Raw genomic sequence first — 20,320 nt, forward strand, 5'->3', positions numbered from 1 at the left:
GCCCAGGAAAGGTATTCTAATCATCACTCTCACTGGTTAGGAAAATGACATTGAGGAAAGAGTATACCCACCTAGGTCTTACTACAAGGAGTCAACTGAGCAGAATATAAATTTAGCACTTTGCAGTGTCAGAAACTTTTAAGCTGTTTTGCCTTCCTCTGACTGTTACCTCCTGTCAGGACGGATCATGCAGGAGACACCACTATGGGAGCAACTCTTAACTTACCAGCCTGCCTGCCAATAGAATAGAATAGTGAGTGTTTGGTGAGATGCACTCAACTTGATAAAATCGATCAGAAAGAAATCATAGGCAATTGGTTTAAAGGCTTTCCATGTAGTATGATGTAATGTAATGTGTGGGTGTTTGCTCTTAGGAGAAGTAGCCAAATTCAAAAAAGGGCAGAAATAATATAAATAATATCAGGGGGCCTTAGAACTGTTTAGTTGCAACCTCCTACTAGCTTAGTAGGGTCAGCATCTTCTCAAGCACCGAAAGGTACAAGTAAAATAGGCATTCTGGTCCATTGGACTGTGGATTTATCATGATGCTGGTGCCAGAGAGTCCTAGCTAGAGCTCAAATTCCAGGTGACTGACTCGCTTGTCCATCCACACCTGACATTTCATGTGTTTGTAGAGTTTTTGGGTAATGAAAAGTCAAGAGCATGTATTTTCTCCCTGACTTTAAGTCATTCATGAGAAAAGATAAAGATATAATTAAAAAACAACAACCATGTGGCACCAGGAATCAGAGAGGTCAAAGGTTTCAAGTCAGGTACCTCATGGCTCTCAGGACACTGCCCTGTAGGTCCCCTAACAATGCTGGTCCATCCTCCACCCCTGTAAAACTCTTACAACTTCATAGCCTTAATCCCTGGAAACTTTACTTTTCAACCTTAAATTGTTTTCTTTAAGCATATGATTTATTTATTTGCTTTTGGTTTTGGGGTCACACCCAGCGGTGCTCAGGCTCCTGGCTCTGTACTTGGAAATCGCTCCTGGCAGGCCAGGGGGACCATATGGGTTGCTGGGATTCAAACCATCTGTCTTAGATCAGCTGCAAGCAAGGCAAATACCCTACCATTATACTACCTTACTGGGTGGTCAGGGACAGTTGGGTCACATCCAGTGGTACCCAGGACTTACTTCTGGCTCTATTCTCAGGAATCACTCCTGGCAGTGCTTAGAAAATTATATGTGATGCCAGAGATTGAACCTGGGTGTACCACATGCAAGTCAAAAATCTTTTTTTTTTTTTTAATGCAAGTCAAAAACTTAAGCCATGTACTATCTCTACCTAAGCATATGATTTCTAGAGGCTTCAGGCATGGTCTTTTTATTTTTCCTATGTTCTTTTACATCATTTTCACCAACTTAGGTGAGCTGTAGTTAACTTTTAAATATGATTCCTCTTCATCAGAATGTTAAGGAAAGTCTACACTCTCCTCATTGAGAGTTGAAATAATCAACATATTAGGGAACTAGAAGAGTTCTGCTAGGAAAATTGTTTCACTTTTTTTTTTTAACCAACTTGTACAACAAACTCATTTTCCACAGAATTTTTCTCTACTAAAATCCCTAGTGACACCTTAGAAAAAATTATGAGAAAGGCTGGGACAGAAGAAGGAGAGAACTTAATCATGCTTTACCTTTAGGTTCCCAAGGTTCTTTGGCATAGTGCCCTCTTTCAGAAAGAAACATCACTTCACATTTTCTGGAAATCTGCTTTCTTTAAACAAACATGTAGAAAGCACCTCCTAGTGATAACTGAGACTACTGCTGCCCTCCTCTCCTCCAGATTATTCCAGTGTCTTCCAGGAGACAGTGCTGCCTACTTTGGAAAACTGTTTAACCTGAATACTTTATGTACTTTATAGAACCAAATTTCCTTGCCATTGAGTAAAATTTCCCTCTTTCAGAAAGCGCAAGTTGATTAATAACCTGATGGGATCATGAAACACAGATTCCTTCTGATTGCTCTTGCTCCCAAATTCTAGATGGGGCCTGGAAATCTGTATTTCTAGCAGCTGCCAGGAATGCTGACACAATGGTGGGGAGGATTGACTCTTGCTTTCCCAGCTGTTCTCATCTTCTGTATGTTGATGTGTACATAGGAGAAGGAGTGTATGTGTGCACATGTGTGTTGTGTGCATGTTTGTATTTAACTTTCAAAGGCTAGAACTACTTATGACTTTGGAGGTTTTTTTGGGTGGAGGAGGGCATACCCAACAGTCTTCAGGGGTAACTTCTGGCTCTACAGTCAGGAATCACTCCTGGTGGCCTCAGAAGATCATATGGAATTCTGGGGATCAAACCCAGGTTGGCCATATGAAAGGCAAATGTTCACCACTTCAGGCTGAGGCACAAACCTAAGGACTCCATAAGCCAAGAACAATGATGCCATTTCTCATCAAAGAGATTGTTTAATCAGCTTCTAGACACAAGTTCAGTTAGTGGTCAGAATAGTAACTCTGTGAGGGGCCAGTGTGTTCCTACAGACCTGTGCTTATTTTACTATCTCCCTTAGGCATAGGCCAACTGAGGCAAACACATGTTCTCAGTTTGCTCAGAAAACTTTCTGTCCTGCAGAATATGCAAAGAAATTCTTCAATTCAGTCCTAAATATTTTTGTTTGTTTGATTTTGGGACATACCCAGTGATTTTCAGGGCTTACAGTAGGTTCTGTATTCATGACTCAATCCTGGCATTGCTCGGAGGATCATATAGGATGCAGAGAATCGAACCAGAGTTGACCACATGCAAGGCAAGCACCATACCCACTGTACTATCTTTCCCAGCCTGAGTCTTAAATATTTTTACTACACTTATGCTGGGAAGAAGAAAGATGTGTGCAGAATTCAATATATTTGTTGTTGTTATTACTGTCATTAGGGGCCATACTTGGTGATGCTCAAGGATCACTCCTGGCAGGGCTCAGAGGACGATCTGTGGTGCTAGGAATAGAAACTACCAGGCAAAAGCGTTACTATCAGCATTAGTTCAATCTATTTTCAATGTCTATAATGATTCTTCATAATTTCATCAGTAAAAGCACAACTTGCTTTCCTTTTGTCATGGGCATCTTTGAGGAGCAAAAAAATGACTACAAACTGTGGGATTTCAAGGGCAGGCAGACTCCCATGCAAATTTTCCTCCATATCCTGAGCTGGGAGTTAAGTTGGGCCAACTTTCTAAAGGGTGGACAGAACTTTAGCTCTCTTTAGGACACAAGACTAAGTTCAGCTGAACTAACCAACATTCCTTTCCTCCAACTAAAAAATAATGGCTCAAATTTCACAGATGGTGGGAGTGCAATTTCATTACTAAAAGCCAATTCTGAACTTTCTCCAATTTAAGTGACTAAAATGCAGCAGGTTCTCTTTTCAGAGGCTGGGAAATGGCTAATGTTTCTGTGGACATGCGGTTCCTATTTGTCCTATTGAGTTGTCCAAACTGCCTAGTGGGAGAAAGTTCTAAAAGGCTCATTTTAACCTTAGAGAAAGATCTTCCAAGAATATATTCAGCTAAAGGAAAAAGTTTTGTGTTTGCTTGACAGAGTAACCTGACAATTACTTCACAAACACTACAATTATGCTTTTGTTTTTTTTTCATTTTTTTTTTAGGCCATACCTGGCAGTACTCAGGTCTTACTCATGGCTCTGTGCTCAGAGAATACTTCTGGTGGGCTTGGGAGATCATATCTGGGATGCCAGAAATTATACCTGGGTTGGAGGCATACAAGGTAAACACACTACCAGCTTCTACTAACTCATTATCACTACAATTATAAAGTTAATCCTAGTCTTCTTTTGCTAGGATCTAAAAAATCATGAGCTATCCAGGCACCATTGATGAATTCTAATGGACTCCTTCCTCTCAAGACTGAGATAGGAATCAAGCTTAGTTTAATTATAAAAAGTAGATTATATGTAGAAGATATAAAAAAAAATTTCTCTCAGAAGGAAGAAAACAGTATATTGCAAAAGTTATAGCCTAATCTTCAAAATTATCATAAACAGAAATAGCATTTTAAGAATAAGAGTAATCAGACTGGAGAGTTAACTCAGTGGTCTGAGCACATGGTTTGTGTGCAGGTATTGAAGCCTAAAGGAAAACACTAACAAGTCAAAGTCAGAATTGAAGACATTAGCGTTCCCATTTTTCAGTAGTTAAAGTCTTTGCTCTCCTTTTCTTCTTCAAACTTCCTCTGCCTATTGAAGAAATTCCATCCTTAGTAAAGTGACATTCAAGGCTTTACACACTGTAGTGCAATGGAATTTCCCATGCCTCTCCTTCAGGATGGTTACCTGAACCTCCTCTGTCACTGCCACTCCTCCCTCCTCCTAGCTTAGCTTTCTGCTACATCTATCCTCGTGCTTCTTTAACCAAGACAATCATTCTTCTTTCTACATACCAGTTTTCATTAAGGAACCCATGAGCTGCAGAAAAAGCAGAGATTTTGGGCCACATAGTTACCGTATTTGCCGACGTATAAGACGACCCTTTAACCCATGAAAAACTTCCTAAAAGTCTTAAAAGTAAGTTACTTCATAAAAATAAGAGGGGTGCGGATCACTCGTCCCTGAAGCTGGAACAAGTTTCAGCATGCTGTATACCAGCATATAATATGACTCCCGACTTTTAGGAAGTTTTTCATGGGTTGAAGGGTCGTCTTATACGCCGGCAAATATGGTAGCTTCCAAAATCCCAGCTGACTTCCTTTGTGGTTTGGGATAAATCCTTTAATCTCTCTGAGACTCAGATTTGCTTTTTTTTTTGTTCATTTATTGGGGGGGGGGGAATGGCTGACATATCCAGTAGTGCTCAGAGTTTATCCCTGGCTCTGTGCTCAAGGATCATTTTTAGTGATGCTTAAGGGACCTTAAGCAGTACCATGCATTGAATCTGAGTCAATCACATGCAAGGCAGGCACCTAATGCCACGAACTACTTCTCTGGCTTGGAGCCTAAGATTTTTTTATCTATTAAATAAAGATTATTAAAAACCCTTAAATCTTTTGTTATTTATAATGACACAATTAAGGATATAGGCATAAAACATGCCTAAATAGCAGGTTCTCTATTTCTACGTATTTCTGTGAAACATTGCTAAATGACTCTAGTTCTTAGTGGTTCTACTGCTTCTGACTCTAAGAAAAGTCAGTACCACTTCAAACCTGCCTCCTGCCATCAAATTACTCCTATGTACAATGCCCGCTGGCACCAGCCTGCAGCTATCCGGGCAGCAACTCTTCTCTTCTGTGTCTATACCCCACTAGGCACCCAAGGGCAGTCACTCATTGTTGTATTGGGGATCTGTTTCCTTTTGAAACAAAACTGCTTGGGGACAGAGAGTGCTATCTCCTAAAACTGGGTACAACATGGATTATTTTCTTCTGCCACAACTTTATCTCACAGTATTATAGGACTCTAGGGTTTGCCACAGGTTTACTGATACTTTGCCTTGGCAATTTTAACTTTATACAAGTGAAATAGAAATGCCTTAAAATTCCTGAAATATCATTTTCATTGCTCTTGAAATTCTCTACCTTATGTAGATCACCATTTCTTGGCCTTAATAATAGGCCCGGATTTGGAACAAAAGCTTAGAATTGACATGATTTCCCTTATCAAAATGAGCAACCTGTCTTTAGAAATCTTTCTCTATAAATGAAGAGAGTGAATGTCTTAGTTCTAGAGCCTATATGTTCTGTGCAATAATGATTTCACTACAGTTTAGCATGAAGGCAGCCATAGATGATATGTAAACAAATGGGCACACTGTGCTCCAACCAAACTATTTATGACAAGGCAGTGAACTGGAACTGCACAGAGACCAGACATCTCCTATCTGGCCTTACCAATTGATAGACACAGGTCCTGTGAAAGGGATTCTATAAGACAAATCTTCCCTCTATGAATAAGATGATTAGTTTCTCTAAATAATCATATTAAATCTGATTTTCTGGTTGAGGTGGGGGGGGAATGAATACTATGGTGGATAATAGTAAAGGAAACCTTTGAAATCATTTGAAAAAGCATGTGACCAAAAGGAAAAAAGTACCCAATTTTTCAAAAAGAAAAGCAGGGAGCTAAAGTACAGCAGGTAGGTTGCTTACCTAGCACATGGCTGACCTGCACTGGATATCTGGCAGTGCATATGGTCTCTGGAGTCTACCAAGAGCAATTCTGAGTAGAGCCCAAAGTAACTCCTGAGTATTGCCAGGTGTGGCTAAACCACAAATCCACAAAGGGTGGGATGGGAGAGGGAGAGAGGGGAGAAAGGTGTGTGTGTGTGTGTGTGTGTGAGAGAGAGAGAGAGAGAGAGAGAGAGAGAGAGAGAGGAGAGAGAGAAAGGAGAGAGAGAGGGGAGAGAGGGGAGAGAGAGGAGAGAGAGAGAAAGGAGAGAGAGAGGAGAGAGAGGGGAGAGGAGAGAGAGAGAAAGGAGAGAGAGGAGAGACAGAGAAAGGAGAGAGAGGAGAGAGAGAGAGAAAGGAGAGAGAGAGGAAAGAGAGAGAAGAGAGAGAGAGAAAGGAGAGAGAGAGGAGAGAGGGGAGAGAGAGAAAGGAGAGAGAGAGGAGAGAGGGAAGAGAGAGAGAGAAAGGAGAGAGAGGAGAGAGAGAGAAAGGAGAGAGAGAGGAGAGAGAGAGGAGAGAGAGGAGAGAGAGGGGAGAGAGAGAGAAAGGAGAGAGAGAGGAGAGAGAGGAGAGAAAGGAGAGAGAGAGGAGAGAGAGGGGAGAGAGAGAGAGAGAGAGAGAGAGAGAGAGAGAGAGAGAGAGAGAGAGAAATCTGGCTATTTACTTAGAGCCTCCCACCAGATTTCCAGTTTGCCTGAATTGAAGAGATACAGATTTTTTCCAAGAGCCAGTGGAAATATTTCACTTTCTTTGCTATCTATGAATCAACAAAAAGATTCCTCCTGTGACCCTTGGACTCTTGTGGGGCACAACCCAGAGGGCTAAGCTGAGGTTTCTTCCCTCATGTTCAGTGGTGGGTGGCTGAGATTTTCTCTCCTCTCAGCATAGTTGTGGGCTTGTTCAGACTTAGAAGGATCGGCCAAGGGTACCAGCCCAGCTAGACAAAAGGGACATTCAGACTTATGACTTCAAGGCTCAATTCATTTGTCTTTTATATAATGACATTTTTTTCCCATAAGGAGAATACTTAGCTCTGACCTTAGTCTTTCTATAAGCATATTGTTAATGAAATAGTTCTAGAAAGTCTAAAATTGTGCCTTCTGATACAACACTCATCTACCCACTGTGCTATGGCTCTGGGCCCCAGAGATTGTGTTTCTTAATTTAAAAAATTTACTTGTGTATATTTAAGAAATATGTATTCAAAAACAAACATATATGTGGATATATATGTTTGTGTGTTTTTAAATGCAGAGACTAGAATAATTTATACTAGACTCAGAAAAGGAGGAGATTGCAGGGGAAGAGAGAGAGAAGAGAGACAAAGACAGGGAAAGAGAAAGAGAGAAGCAGGGAAGTTGTTTACTCGTAATGCACTTGTTGCATGAAATGAATGCGGTGGGCTTGGTACTTGTGCTCTCTTCTCTGGGTTACAATATCTGCCTGCATTCCACTGCAATGAGCCCAAAACCAATTCTTTACAGTCCCTTTCATTAAAAAAAAATCTTAGGATTATCTGAAAATAATTATAAAATAGCAAGAGCAGGAGTAGTAAGTAAGAGATTCCAGGAATGCCTGGCTTCTCTGCATTTTCCTCACACACACAGTGCAGGCTTCTTCGTGGAAGACTTGGCTTTGCCTTTCTTTGCATTGCCTGTTTGTTTTTCTGACCGTCAGTTTCTTAGTAAGACACTGACCTTTCTTTGTGATAAAAGGAACAGCAAAGTTGGCCAAACACTGAGGTCAGGGATTTCATTCAGTGCAGTTTCTAAAACATGATCTAACTTTTGACCTAAATAAGTTGATATGGTTCCTAAAAGCCAGTTTTCCTGGCAGATTTGGAGCTGGAAGTTTGAAGGATAGATAAAAAGATTAAAGACTAAGTTCTGAGTTCTGAATGAACAATTCTGTGATTGACTCTAACACAGGGTAACAGGCTTTTCACACTTACAAAACTAAGATGGGGCAAAGGTCAGAAAAGCGTTGGTGGAGCTGGAGAGATAGCATGGAGTTAAGGCGTTTGCCTTTCATGCAGGAGGTCATCGGTTCGAATCCCGAGGTCCCATATGGTCCCCCGAGCCTGCCAGGAGCAACTGCTGAGCCTGGAGCCAGGAATAACCCCTGAGCACTGCTGAGTGTGGCCCAAAAAAAACACAAAAAAAAAAAAAAAAAAAAAAAAAAAAAGAAAAGAAAAGAAAAGCATTGGCAGTTGAGCTCTTCTGCCAATGACACATGCTAATTGAATCAGGATATAAGCAATGCTGGAACCATTACCTGAAAAAAATCAAGTCCTGGGGACACTAAAAACTTGAGGCAATGGATTTTCTTTGCATGGGATCAACCAGGATTCAACCCCTGGTACCCCATATGAAACCCCAAACCTGCCAGGGATAATTCCTGAGTTCTGAGCCTGGACTAAATCCTGAGCATTACTAAATATAGCCCCCAAACAAATAAGCAAGTAATAAAAACTTAACGATAAAAGTGCTGATAAAACCATATTTCCAGCAGGAATTTCTCTATAAGAGACATCTTGGGGCGAGTGACCTACTCTCTAAGTCCTGGGCCTTTTCACAAAGAGAGAACATCCAATAGTCATCTGGGGCTGAGCCAGGGATGTAGCTCAGGCGTAGAGCACTTACTTGTCTTTGATGTGTGAGGCCCGGGTTCAATCCCTGGCAATTCCCAAATTAATAAAAACCATCTGGGACTAAAGAAGAATGAATGAAAGAACTCGTTATCCACACAACAAACTCTGGAATACATTTTATTCCATCTAGGCTATTGGTACAAACCCTTCTGGCCAAGACTTAGTTGAAAATCAAAAAAATATGCCATTTGTTCTGGCTTTGTCCATTGCTGGATGCTTTCCCCAGATTCCAAAGGAACACATGGGACCTATCTTGATTTCTGACCTCTAGAGGACACTCTGAAGGAAATCCTAACTTTAAGATCTGATTTATTGATTTATTTTGCCACAGTTGTAGACAAGAAAACTGTCTTTTTATTCTTTAAGTAACACCCTAACCAAATCCATCCTTTCAGATATGCAACAAAGAAACTTTATCGAAGACATCAAAAAATCACAGAAGACATTACCCATAGCGATAAGCTTAAAATAAGAAAACTCAAGTAGAAAAGAAAATGTAGGGAGTAGTAATAATCTATAAAATCTTTTCCACAAATGCTACTAAAAATTCTAAAAAACTATCTGGCAGAGCAAAAAAATTGCAACAGCATAAAAATGAAGTAATCCTAATGAGTCAACTGGTTTTCATGCTTTTATGTTGGAGAAAATGTCAAGACTTTCTTTCACAGTCTTATTTTATCATAAATCTCTGAAAAATCTGGACTTTATCCACACGCAGATAGTCTTGGAATTGATGATACCTACTACCCTTTGTTTTGTGTGTTGTTCCTACATCAACAAATGTGCTGAGAGTTTTAACTGACATATTAAAGAGTTAGAACTGGGAGTTTTAAAGTGAGAAACTGTAATTGCATGATCTTATCAGAACCACCATTTAATCTTGCTTGTGCCAACAACAAAGCTAGCACAAAATACAGTTTGAAGAAAGGAAAAATCAATGTAAAGAACTATATATTTACAGTTAGCCCATTTTAACATATTTGGGTACCTTCCAGGCAACATTCAGGAAGTTCCTGGTACTATTCCTGATGACAACCAACTGTAGCAGAGTCCAGCCACATGGGGAATCATTAGGGTTATCCTGGCAGAGTTTAGGAGACTTCAGGGATACACCAGCACTATGCAGAGTCCATATTTTATTTTATTATATTTTTTAGCTTATTTTTATAGGGATATCCTCAATGATACATAGCCTGGCAATGAGGTCTGATGGCATGGTGCTGGGGACCACCAGGGCAACCCTAAATATGTCCAGGGGTCAAGTGGCACTGGGCATTATACTCAGGTACTTCACAAGTTGAAACTATCTCCTTAGTTCTCTCTCAAGAAAGCAAATCTATGTCTATTGGTGAGGCACGTATGTTGCACGCTTGTGCACACACCCACACCCCTCTTAAAGCAACACAAAGGCATATTTGTGAGTGTTTGTGTGTGTACATGTATGTTGCGTGCAAACTTTCATCCTAGCATATCTTTTCTGACCTCCCTGTTTTATAAAGCTGAATTTTTTTAAACAAGGACATGGATTTTCCAAATGTGATTAGGCAGAGTTTTTATAAACAGTTTGTACTAGATTCTAATAGAGTTTACAAAAAGTTCTTGCCATTTACAAAGTTTACAGAAGTTCTGTTTCCCCAAAATTTGAGCAGACAACTCCAGAATGCCCTCGCTCTCACCTCGGCACTCCACGTTGGGATCTCCCCAGAAGAGCTCCTGGCATTCGCTGCAGGTACGGCCTCCAAAGCCAGGCATGCAGTGGCACTGTCCTGTGAACTGTGGTGGGAGAACAGGCCAAGGTCAAGCAGCCCGTGGAGGAGGGGAAGACACATGAAGGCTAAGAAGGCTTCCTGACCTGCAGAAGAGCTTGACTCCCTGATGCTAAGGACAAGGAGTCACCCCCAATGGCTCCTCTGCAACAGGAAAAGCCCAGACACATCACACCTGACCACTGTTTTTCAGATTTTTACCTCTTCACCAGCCTCTGAACCCTGGAAACACCTTGGACCCAGCTAGCTGGTGTGAGGAGCACTTCCTGCCCAATTCGGGCAAGCAACAACAAAACTTTTTCATAGCACTGGGTACTCGCACTTGCTTCTTTTCAAGCTGTGAAGCTAATGAAGAGGGAACCAGTAATCAAGAGCAAGAAAAACCCACATATTCTCAGCCCATATCTCTGGGGTTTTGCAATACCCAATTAGGGCCCTGTGTGCTTTGGTGTCAGAGCATCACTGTGAAGAGTGTTGCATCAAATAGTGGGCTGGGTCTTGCAGGTAAGGTCACACCTATTATCCGGTTCCCAAGACCCCTCCCAGAAATGGGTGGGTCTCAGATAGGTACCCTACAAAGAGGAAATCTTTTGTAATGGTGCCCAAAGCCCCATCAAAGCACACATCACTTACACATTACAGAAGTTTCTTTCCTTTGGCCTCAATGGTTCTCCCCACTTACCTCATTACAAGATGGTCCGAAGGAACGAGTAGCATCACATTCGCAAAGTTCACAGCCTTTTCCGCTGGCCAGCTGCCACGTGTTGGGGGCACAGCGGTCACAGTTCTGTCCGATGACGTTGGGAAGACATAAGCATTGCCCTGTAGTCTTGTCACACTGGCAGTCGGAGCCATTACAGTGCTCCTGCACAGTACCCAGGTAGTTACAGACACACTCTGAAACAAAGAGTATGTGATCAGACACGGTCACCTGCACAAATGCACGAACAATGTGGTCATTTATTATGGCCAATCTTCTGTCTTTAAGTGCAAAGAAGTGGGGAAAGGATTGGAGGGGATTAACAGTTTTCACTGTTGATTTTCAGAAGTTGTTCTATAGCATTCTGGTCCTTCCCAGGCAGAATAATACAGCACCCAAGCAGTTTTAAAAAAATCCTCAGATTGAGGCTGGAGTAATGATAGTAGTGTTTGTTTGCCTTACACATGGTCTATCTTTCACATGCCTTTTATATGCTGGGATTGGATCCCATATTGTCTCTTGAGCCAACCAAGAGTAATTCCTGAGCACAGGGCCAGGAGTATTCCCTAAGTATCACTATATATTTGCTCCCCCAAAACAAAAAATTAAAAATAAAACAAACAAATCCTCAGATTGAGTCAACTGTTGGTGAATCCTTTAAAAATGTTAATGTGGCACTAATAACCATGCTGTAGGAATAGAAATAACTAATCTTTTCAAACTCCTGGCAGGGAAGAGCAGGAAAGAATGTGTCAGACAGGGCAGGTCCGAACCCTTTCAACTAAGAAGGCTTTCAGGAATCCAGCCCTGCTGGCCCTCAGCATTCCACAGGTTTGTATAAACAAAGAGGGAGCCCCTTCCCCTGGGCTGCCAGCAGACAGACAAGGGACTGGAAATGCTGGCTGGTCCCCTAATAAGAGAGAAATAATGAATTCTAAAGCAACATCTCTGAGATGTTACTTTCTTTTCTATGGAGCTGGAAAGCCCTACTCTATCAAGGGAACTGTGGAACCTGTGGCCTAAAGAGGGTATTTAAAAGTCTGTTAAGACCCAGCAAGTTGAAGGGGTAGAACAAAAATCAAATGGCTAGAGTGATAGCACAGCGGTGGGGTGTTTGACGCAGCCAACCTGGGATGGACCTGGATTCCATTCCCGGTGTTCCATATGATCCCCTGAGCCTGCCAGGAGCAATTCTGAGGAAGAGCCAGGAAACATCCCTGAGCACCACTGGATGTACACCCTCCCCCCCCAAAAAAGAACTAAAATTAAGGCATTTCTTAACAGGATTTATAGGGGCCACATGGCTCGGTCTTTAGAATATCTTGCTCAATCATGTTGCCGGATCTTTTATCCAGAACCCAAAGGAAACAAAGAGACAAAAGAATCTCTGGATTAGAGTGAAAGAGATAACTCTCTGCATGAGAGTCCTCTGACTAAGACTCCCCAGAGCTGTAGAAGGTAGAAGTCTGTGTATTGAACCTGTGTCTTACTTCGACAGTCTTGCTGGAGGGCATCCCCATAATATCCCAGGCGACAGTGCTGGCAGTGCTCCCCTTCCGTGTGGTGCAGGCACTTGAGGCAACGCCCCGTTTCCTTGTCACAGGCTCCTGGGTCTGTCATATCAATATTGTGGTGACAGTGGCAAGGCTGGCATGTACCGCCCACCTCAGAAGGGCTGCCGAAGTGGCCAGGGGCACAATTCTCACATCTGGTGCCTGTTGGCCAATAAAATCCATTGGCATAGGTTAGCTTGTTGATGAAAAGGCAGTCTTCCCTCTCATTTCTGCCTGAAGAGCCAGTCAGGCAGCCCTGTTGCTCTTCATTTTACTCCTACTTATAGAACCAGCAGTTAGACACCTCAGGGGGGATTTCTGTGTGAGGGGAAAGAAATTCAGTGGCTTTCTGGTTTTCTGTTGCATGAGAGGACAAATCTTCCAGTACTCAGGGGCTGTCCCTAGCCCTTTCCTTGGTGGGGGGGGCACGCACATATTTCTGGCAATGCTTAGAGGAATATGCAGAGCCAATGATCAAACTGGGTCGGCTGTATGTAACCCCTAAACTAGCTCTTGGTTTTGTTTGTTTTGTCTGTTTGTTTTCAGTACTTGGCACTAACCCAGGTCCTACACATACCAGAAATGACACTAACTCACAATTTCAGCCCAGAAAGTATTTTTCAGGATCAACTTGTTTCAACTTGTTGCTCCTAAAACAATATGGAGATTCCTAAAATAAATGGAAATTGAGCTCCCATTTGATCCAGCTATTCCACTCCTAGGGATATACCCTAGGAACACAAAAATACAATTCAAAAATCCCTTCCTCACACCTATATTTGTTGCAGCACTATTTACAATAGCCAGACTTTGGAAATAGCCAAGATGCCCTTCAACAGATGAATGGCTAAAAAAACTGTGGTACATATACACAATGGAATATTATGCAGCCATCAGGAAAGATGAAGTCATGAAATTTTCCTATACATGATATACATGGAATCTATTATGCTGAGTGAAATAAGTCAGAGGGAGAGTGATAGACACAGTATACTATCACTCATCTATGGGTTTTAAGAAAAATTAAAGACATTAATGTAATAAGGCCCAGAGACAATAGAATTAAGGGCTGGGAGGGCCGAAAGGACTGGTTCACAATTTGAAGCTCACCACAAAGAGTAGTGAACGCTGTTAGGGAAATAACTACACTAACAACTAGCATGACAATGTTAAAAAATGAGAAAAGTAGAGTGCTTGTCAGGATACAGGCAGGGTGGGGGGGGGCATTGGTGATGAGAATGTTGCATTGGTGAAGGGGGTGTATTCTGTTTATGACTGAAACCCAACTACGAATATGCTTGTAAGCATGGTGCTTAAATAAAGCACCATGCTCTAAATCAGAAGCCACAGCTGACTGACACAGGTCATTATTATATTAGTTCTAGCACTGGAGACTTTAGTTCAGGGGTCCTCAAACTTTTTAAACAGGGGGGCCAGTTCACTGTCCCTCAGACCATTGGAGGGTCTGACTATAGTAAAAACAAAACTTATGAACGAATTCTTATGCACACTGCATATATCTTATTTTGCAGTTAAGAAACAAAACAGATACAAATACAATATGTGGCCCGCAGACCATAGTTTGAGGACCACTGCAAGTTTAGTTCCTCAATACATAGTGATGGAACAGATTGGGAACTAAATAGCGTTTAAATAATGTTAACTTTAGAGGAGGGGAGGTATTTACATTATATGAAGCAGACCAGACTCTAGTTCAATCTCTTGCTCTGCATAATTTCAGAACATCACCAGGAGTGATCCCTGAGCACAGCGCCAGAAGTAAGCTCTGAATAGTACCACATGTGGCCCCAAAACAAAAACTCAAATGGTCAACTTTACCTTTATCTTAGAACCTTCATCCAAGAATTATATAAACTAAGCAAACAGGGTCCTTTAATGATAACCAACTTCCTGTCTTAAAATTCCTAAAACCAGTATTACCAAGCTCTGAATAAGCACAACCAGTGTTTAGAACAGTGGTATTAAGAATGAAGTATAAAGAAATTTATTTTCACAACTGTCTGTGCTCACTGAATATTAAAGCTAACGTGAGGAGAGTTTTGACAGAGCTATCAGAGGACTCAGAAATATTCTTTTCTTCCTTCCTCCCATCTCTTAGCCACTTCTTTGAGACTCATCTGTTAAAAGTTGGATAGGAAAGGAAGAAAATGTAAATTAAACTTCCTGCTGCTTAACTGCAGAAGCGTTCGCAGAATGTTTATGGATTTAAATGGGCTCACCTTCCTTCTCTGAGTCATATGATCACCAACGATTGACAATCTCACAGTCAAATAGAAAAGAGTATCTTTCCTTATTTCAGATCCTGACACTTTTTTCATTAAAATAAAACTAAATTGGTCCACTCCATCTATTTTCTTCACTGACAGCTAATTCCTAAAAACATCTTTTCTTTCCAAATTTGCACATTACTTACCAATGTATCCTGGATTACAAACACACGTGAGCTGGAGAGTAATAGGATCTTGATAACAGCTATTGGCAAACTGGCGTCCACTCTCAGGACCATCTGGGCAAGGACAGGGTCGGCAGTGATCTCCTGATCCAATGATGGGATCACCATAGTAACCAGGCAGGCATCTACAGGAGTCAACAACAACAACAACAAAAAATGCCAGGCACCACAGTTATAAGAAACTTGTTTAAAGATGAAAGTCTCAGAAAATCGATTGTCTACTTGGGAACATTCATGCCCTCACATCTCCACTTAGAGAACTTAATGTTAAAGCAGGGGTTGCCATCATTAACATATATCAGAATGCACTACCAGGCTTGTCACAGTACAGATGACATGGGATCTCCCTGATTTAGTAAGTTCTAAATGATGCTAATGCTTCTGTATCCTTGTGATCTAGGGATTACTTTTGCAGGGACTATTGTATATGGGTGACATGCTCAACATCAGCTTGGAATCAAGTCCTGCAGAGAAACTGTTCATGTGATTATGTGTATTCTACTGGTCCCCTCTCCACAGAGCATTCTGGTTTGCTCCTTCCTTGCAAAAGAAGTTCTGCTCTTGGGTTGATAGCTTGTGTTTGTCTATCTCTGCCTCTCTCTGGAGAGCAAACCTATAGCGGCCCTGGATCCAAAGCTACCATGACCAGTAATAAAGCTCAAATGGACACTGTCAAATTCTATCACTCATGTCTGTCTCTCCGGTGGGACCAAGTTCCCATCTCCTTTCTTTTCAAATAAGGAATCTATGTCTAAGTGATTTACAAGGTGTACAGCCTCCTGGTATTTAGCAACAAATTCTTTTACTTGATCATTCTGTTTCACATCAAAGGTAAGTAATTAGATTCCTTTTTTATTTCCTTTAATGGACATAAGCTCTTGAAGAACTTTAGAAATCATCAACCTAGTTATTATCCTTACAGCAAATAAATTTTTTTGGAGAATGAAGCTAACTCACCCAAATTAGAAGCAAGTAGGAAGCATATGGGACTGGGATCTTCTTGGGGCTAGCAATTTCCAGTTCAGCTGTGTATATGTGTGTGTGCATGCACATACATGTGTATGTTTCTTTGAAGTAAAGGTAGTATTTTTTTGATGAGGATGTGGAAGACGAAATAGAAGGAGGATCTTCCTCTGAGAAAATTACCTTTCTGTTTAACTAGACACAGACATATTACAGAGTATGTTCCCTAATTAAGTGTTTGGGAAATCAGTGATGAAGCAATTTGTACAAAGGATTCTGAGGGGGAGAAAAGCCTCAGAGAAAAGTGAGTGAAATGAATTCAAATACACCAGGACTAAAACTGCCTGTTCATTTCCTGCCTCCCCCTTTTTATTCCCCTTGGGAATGATTTGCTTCTAGAGCTTCTTTTTTATTCCTGGGATTGAAACTCTGACCATCTTGGAATGAGACAAAGCAGGATGAAAAATCAGCGATGACTAGCTAGCAGAACCCCACGTTTAACAATAAAGTTTCATCATATAAAGTTAAGGCTACAAAGTCTTGCCTCTTCTCATATCCTTTCTTATTTTCCTGAAAATACCAAAAATTAAATCTAAAATAAGTCATAATATTGTTAACTCAGTTATTTCCACTGGATGTTCCTTTAAAGCATCCAAGCTGGGCCTGATTCCAATTGTGGAAGACCCCTTCCAGCTGTTGACCCTGAACCCCAATTCAACTCTCTTCTCCTTCATCTGCTTCTCTCAACTGTGTGCATCTCCTTCTCTAATTTATTCTCCATTGCCATTGAAAGAATAGTATTAAAAACAATGCTGAGGGCTGGAGAGATAGCATGGAGGTAGGGCATTTGCCTTGCATGCAGAAGGATGGTGGTTTAAATCCTGGCATCCCCCGAGCCTGCCAGGAGTGATTTCTGAGCATAGAGCCAGGAGTAATCTCTGAGCACTGCCGGGTGTGACCCAAAAACAAAAAAAAATGCTGAAAACAAAAGTTGACATCGAGAGATTAATTTCTTCTTCATACTGCCTCTTCTTCCTGTATAACTGTCTTCTGGTAATATTTTTTTACAACCTGATGTAGTGGCTATAACTAAAGAAGTAACATTTATGCAAAGTAATGGTCACTGAACATCCATTTCACTAACATGGAGCCACGAGACCCAAAATTACTTCCATACACCTCTTCATGACATAACAATTTCATATTCAATTTTCATTCACAATTTCTTTCATTTGATATGCAAGTGCCTTTCTGAGTTAGTGAACTGCACACATCAGAGTCACTTTTTTCATATGGACTCATCTATTGAGTGAGGTTGCAAAGATATTACAGGCATTTCCTGTCCTCTATAGAGTATCTAACAATGATGTATAGCCCCAGTGATTATTCAATATTTGATAACTGGTGAGTAGATCTATTTTCCAACATTTTATGTAGTTCTTTAGAAACTGGATCTATGTATAATGTTTCAAAAACCAAAATCATTGAAAATGACTAATCTGGATCAGATCCATAGCTCACTGGGCTGAGCACATGTTTTGCATGTTGGTGGCTGGGTTTAATTCCTGTATGGTCCCCTAAACACTGTGGAAGGATTCCTAGAGAGGGCCAAGAATATCCGCCCCCCTCTCTTAAGCACTGCTGAGTATGGCCTCAAAACAAAAAACACAAACAAACCAACAAACAAGAACCATCCAAAAGCTAATCCCATTTGGATTTAGTTTCTACTTGAATCCAATTTCTACTTTGTGCAAAAGGATTTCACAACTCTTGAGTGAGGTTAAAATCTGCTGAGATGGAAACTATTTTTGTACTGAGCTATAGTGAACTCTGTGTTTTCCTCCAAGAGGGTAGATTCTTGTTGCTTTAGTCCTCTGCTCTGTCCCCAACACCAGAAGAATGCCTGGCTCTCAGCAGGTGTAAATGACTAAATATATTCTGGGTAAGTGCGTAGGTTTTGAAAACAAAAAAAAAACAAAAAAAACACTGAGGTGGTCAGAAATGTATGAACTACTGGATCTTGGGAGAGATTCACCCTAGGATCTGTCTAGGATGCTGTGCTCAGCCCAAACACATCTCATTCTCAGTACCTTTCACAGTTATGGCCCGTGGTATAGTCCTGGCAGCTCAAGCACTGCCCTGTCACAAAGTCGCAGTCCTCAGCATGGCCATTACACTGGCAGGGCTGGCAGCTTGGAAAGCCCCAGTAGCCTGGTAAACACCGATCACACTGTCGTGCGTATATACCGTGGAAACACTGGCACTGGCCAGTGATGGTATCGCAAAAGGCACTGACAGATCCTTGCAGATCACACTCACAAGCTGAAAAAAAAACAAAAAAACAGTCAACCAGGGAACCCCCTTGGAAAGTCATCAAATGCAAACAAGCCTCCTGTAAGGGGATGGGGGAGACACATGAAGGGGCTACAGGAAGAGTGGTGGCTAGGTGCTTGGGGATCATTACTGGTGGTTTTGGGGAAGCATGCTGTGCTGGCAATTGAATGAAGGGATCTTATAAGCAAAGTGTGCACCAACCTTCTGAGCTGTCTTACCCATCCAAACACCTCTTTTTTAAAATGCCCTGGCACCTACTTTAGAAGAGCTTACGTTCTCATACCCAGGGTTAGGCAGGGTCTTCTGCAGTCACAGAACCCCACCACTGAAAGAACGAAAGAAAATTCAGAGTAACCTACGTCTGCATCCACTGGGGCCGAATCCAAACGTGCCAGGAGCACACCTGTCACAGGTTCTTCCCACCACATTGGGCCGGCATTGGCACTGGCCTCCATTGGGGTCACAGACGGAGCTCAGGGAGCCCTGAGGGTTGCACTCACAGGCTGCAAAGGAAAGAGAAGTCAGAACCTGTGACATGGACAGGAACTCCCCGATGGATATGTAAGCATTGTGCATCACCCCCAGCATGGAACTGGTCTAACCCTCTCCTTGATCTCCCTCCCACTTCACTCCTCTGTTGTCTTGGCTTTTTCCCTTTACCCTTCAGAATGCCTGGGAGGAGTGGAGAGCAAGAATCTGGAGGGACAGTTGACACAGCAGGACAGATATTCTAGAAAAGTGGTCATTGTGGGGTTTTCCCCTGTCTTAAAATCTCAATTAACACAGGACCTTAGACAAAAGTCCAGACATGGGTGATTTGACATTTCATTTTTCTTTTTTTTTAAATTGAGCCACACCCGACTGGCGCTCAGGGATTACTCCTGGTGAAGCCAGGTCTGTCCTGGGCTGCCGCATGCAAGGCAAATGCCCTACCAACGTGCTATCTCTCTGGCCCCTATTTGGTATTTCAGAGAGAAAAACCATATATTTCAGCTACATGATGCTCTCCCAACTCCCTGGCCTATCTATGAAAATTTTGGATCCTTCTGGACTTTTCCTCAAGTCATGTGTTTTTATAGATTGCTTAAATATTGATCTGGTTTCCATCACCGTCTCTATTGCTAAAATGCTTTTTGTTCTTTTTGTTTTTGAGCCACATCCAGCAATGCTCAGGCATAACTCCTGGCTCTGCATTCAGAAATTATTCCTGGCAGGCTTGGAGGACTATATGGGATACTAAAGATCGTATTCAGGTCAGCTGTGTGGAAGGAAAATGCCTTGCCTGCCTGCGCTGCTATTACTCTTTATTTTCCTTTTTCTTTTCAAAAAATATAGAGAAATCTTTCAAGATACAATTTCTTTGAGCTGGCAGTGCAATATTTAGCATGCATTACACATTAGGAAATACATTCCAACACACCACATGGTGCCAAGCATTCTTCTGGCTCTCAGGCATGAGGGAGTGGAAATACCCACCCAGGCCTGTCTGATGTATGAGTGCAGAAATGCTAAAGATGATGTCTCTGCAAACATCAGTCATCGGTGTTTTCACCACGCTTCTGCTGTTTTCTAAACATCGGTATCTCTGGAAGGTCTCCCAGGCGCTGTTGGTGACTAACCCATCTCCTGAAGCTCCCACCGTGAAGATATCAAGCGATTGGCAGAATGGCATGAGAACAAGCTATGAAGACACAAAAAGGACAAAGTGTTCATAGAGTGGTGTCCTGTGTCAGGGATGAAACAGCAC

The 20,320-nt window shown here is 41.7% G+C and overlaps 1 protein-coding gene across 1 annotated transcript in view; it reads right to left on the bottom strand.

Annotated features, from left to right (window-relative positions):
* LAMB1 (laminin subunit beta 1) overlaps nucleotides 1-20,320 on the bottom strand; it is a 92,645-nt gene that overhangs the window by 21,104 nt on the left and 51,221 nt on the right. The window contains exons 17-23 of the mRNA XM_049783834.1: nucleotides 20,050-20,254; nucleotides 18,933-19,076; nucleotides 18,330-18,561; nucleotides 15,238-15,401; nucleotides 12,741-12,965; nucleotides 11,233-11,447; nucleotides 10,461-10,557 (exon numbers count right to left, since the gene is read on the bottom strand). Of these exons, the coding sequence (XP_049639791.1) occupies nucleotides 10,461-10,557; nucleotides 11,233-11,447; nucleotides 12,741-12,965; nucleotides 15,238-15,401; nucleotides 18,330-18,561; nucleotides 18,933-19,076; nucleotides 20,050-20,254 (1,282 nt within the window). The remainder of the gene's footprint in view (nucleotides 1-10,460; nucleotides 10,558-11,232; nucleotides 11,448-12,740; nucleotides 12,966-15,237; nucleotides 15,402-18,329; nucleotides 18,562-18,932; nucleotides 19,077-20,049; nucleotides 20,255-20,320) is intronic.

The sequence above is a fragment of the Suncus etruscus genome, chromosome 1, assembly GCF_024139225.1.
Source record: "Suncus etruscus isolate mSunEtr1 chromosome 1, mSunEtr1.pri.cur, whole genome shotgun sequence".
In the NCBI taxonomy this organism is placed as follows: domain Eukaryota; kingdom Metazoa; phylum Chordata; class Mammalia; order Eulipotyphla; family Soricidae; genus Suncus; species Suncus etruscus.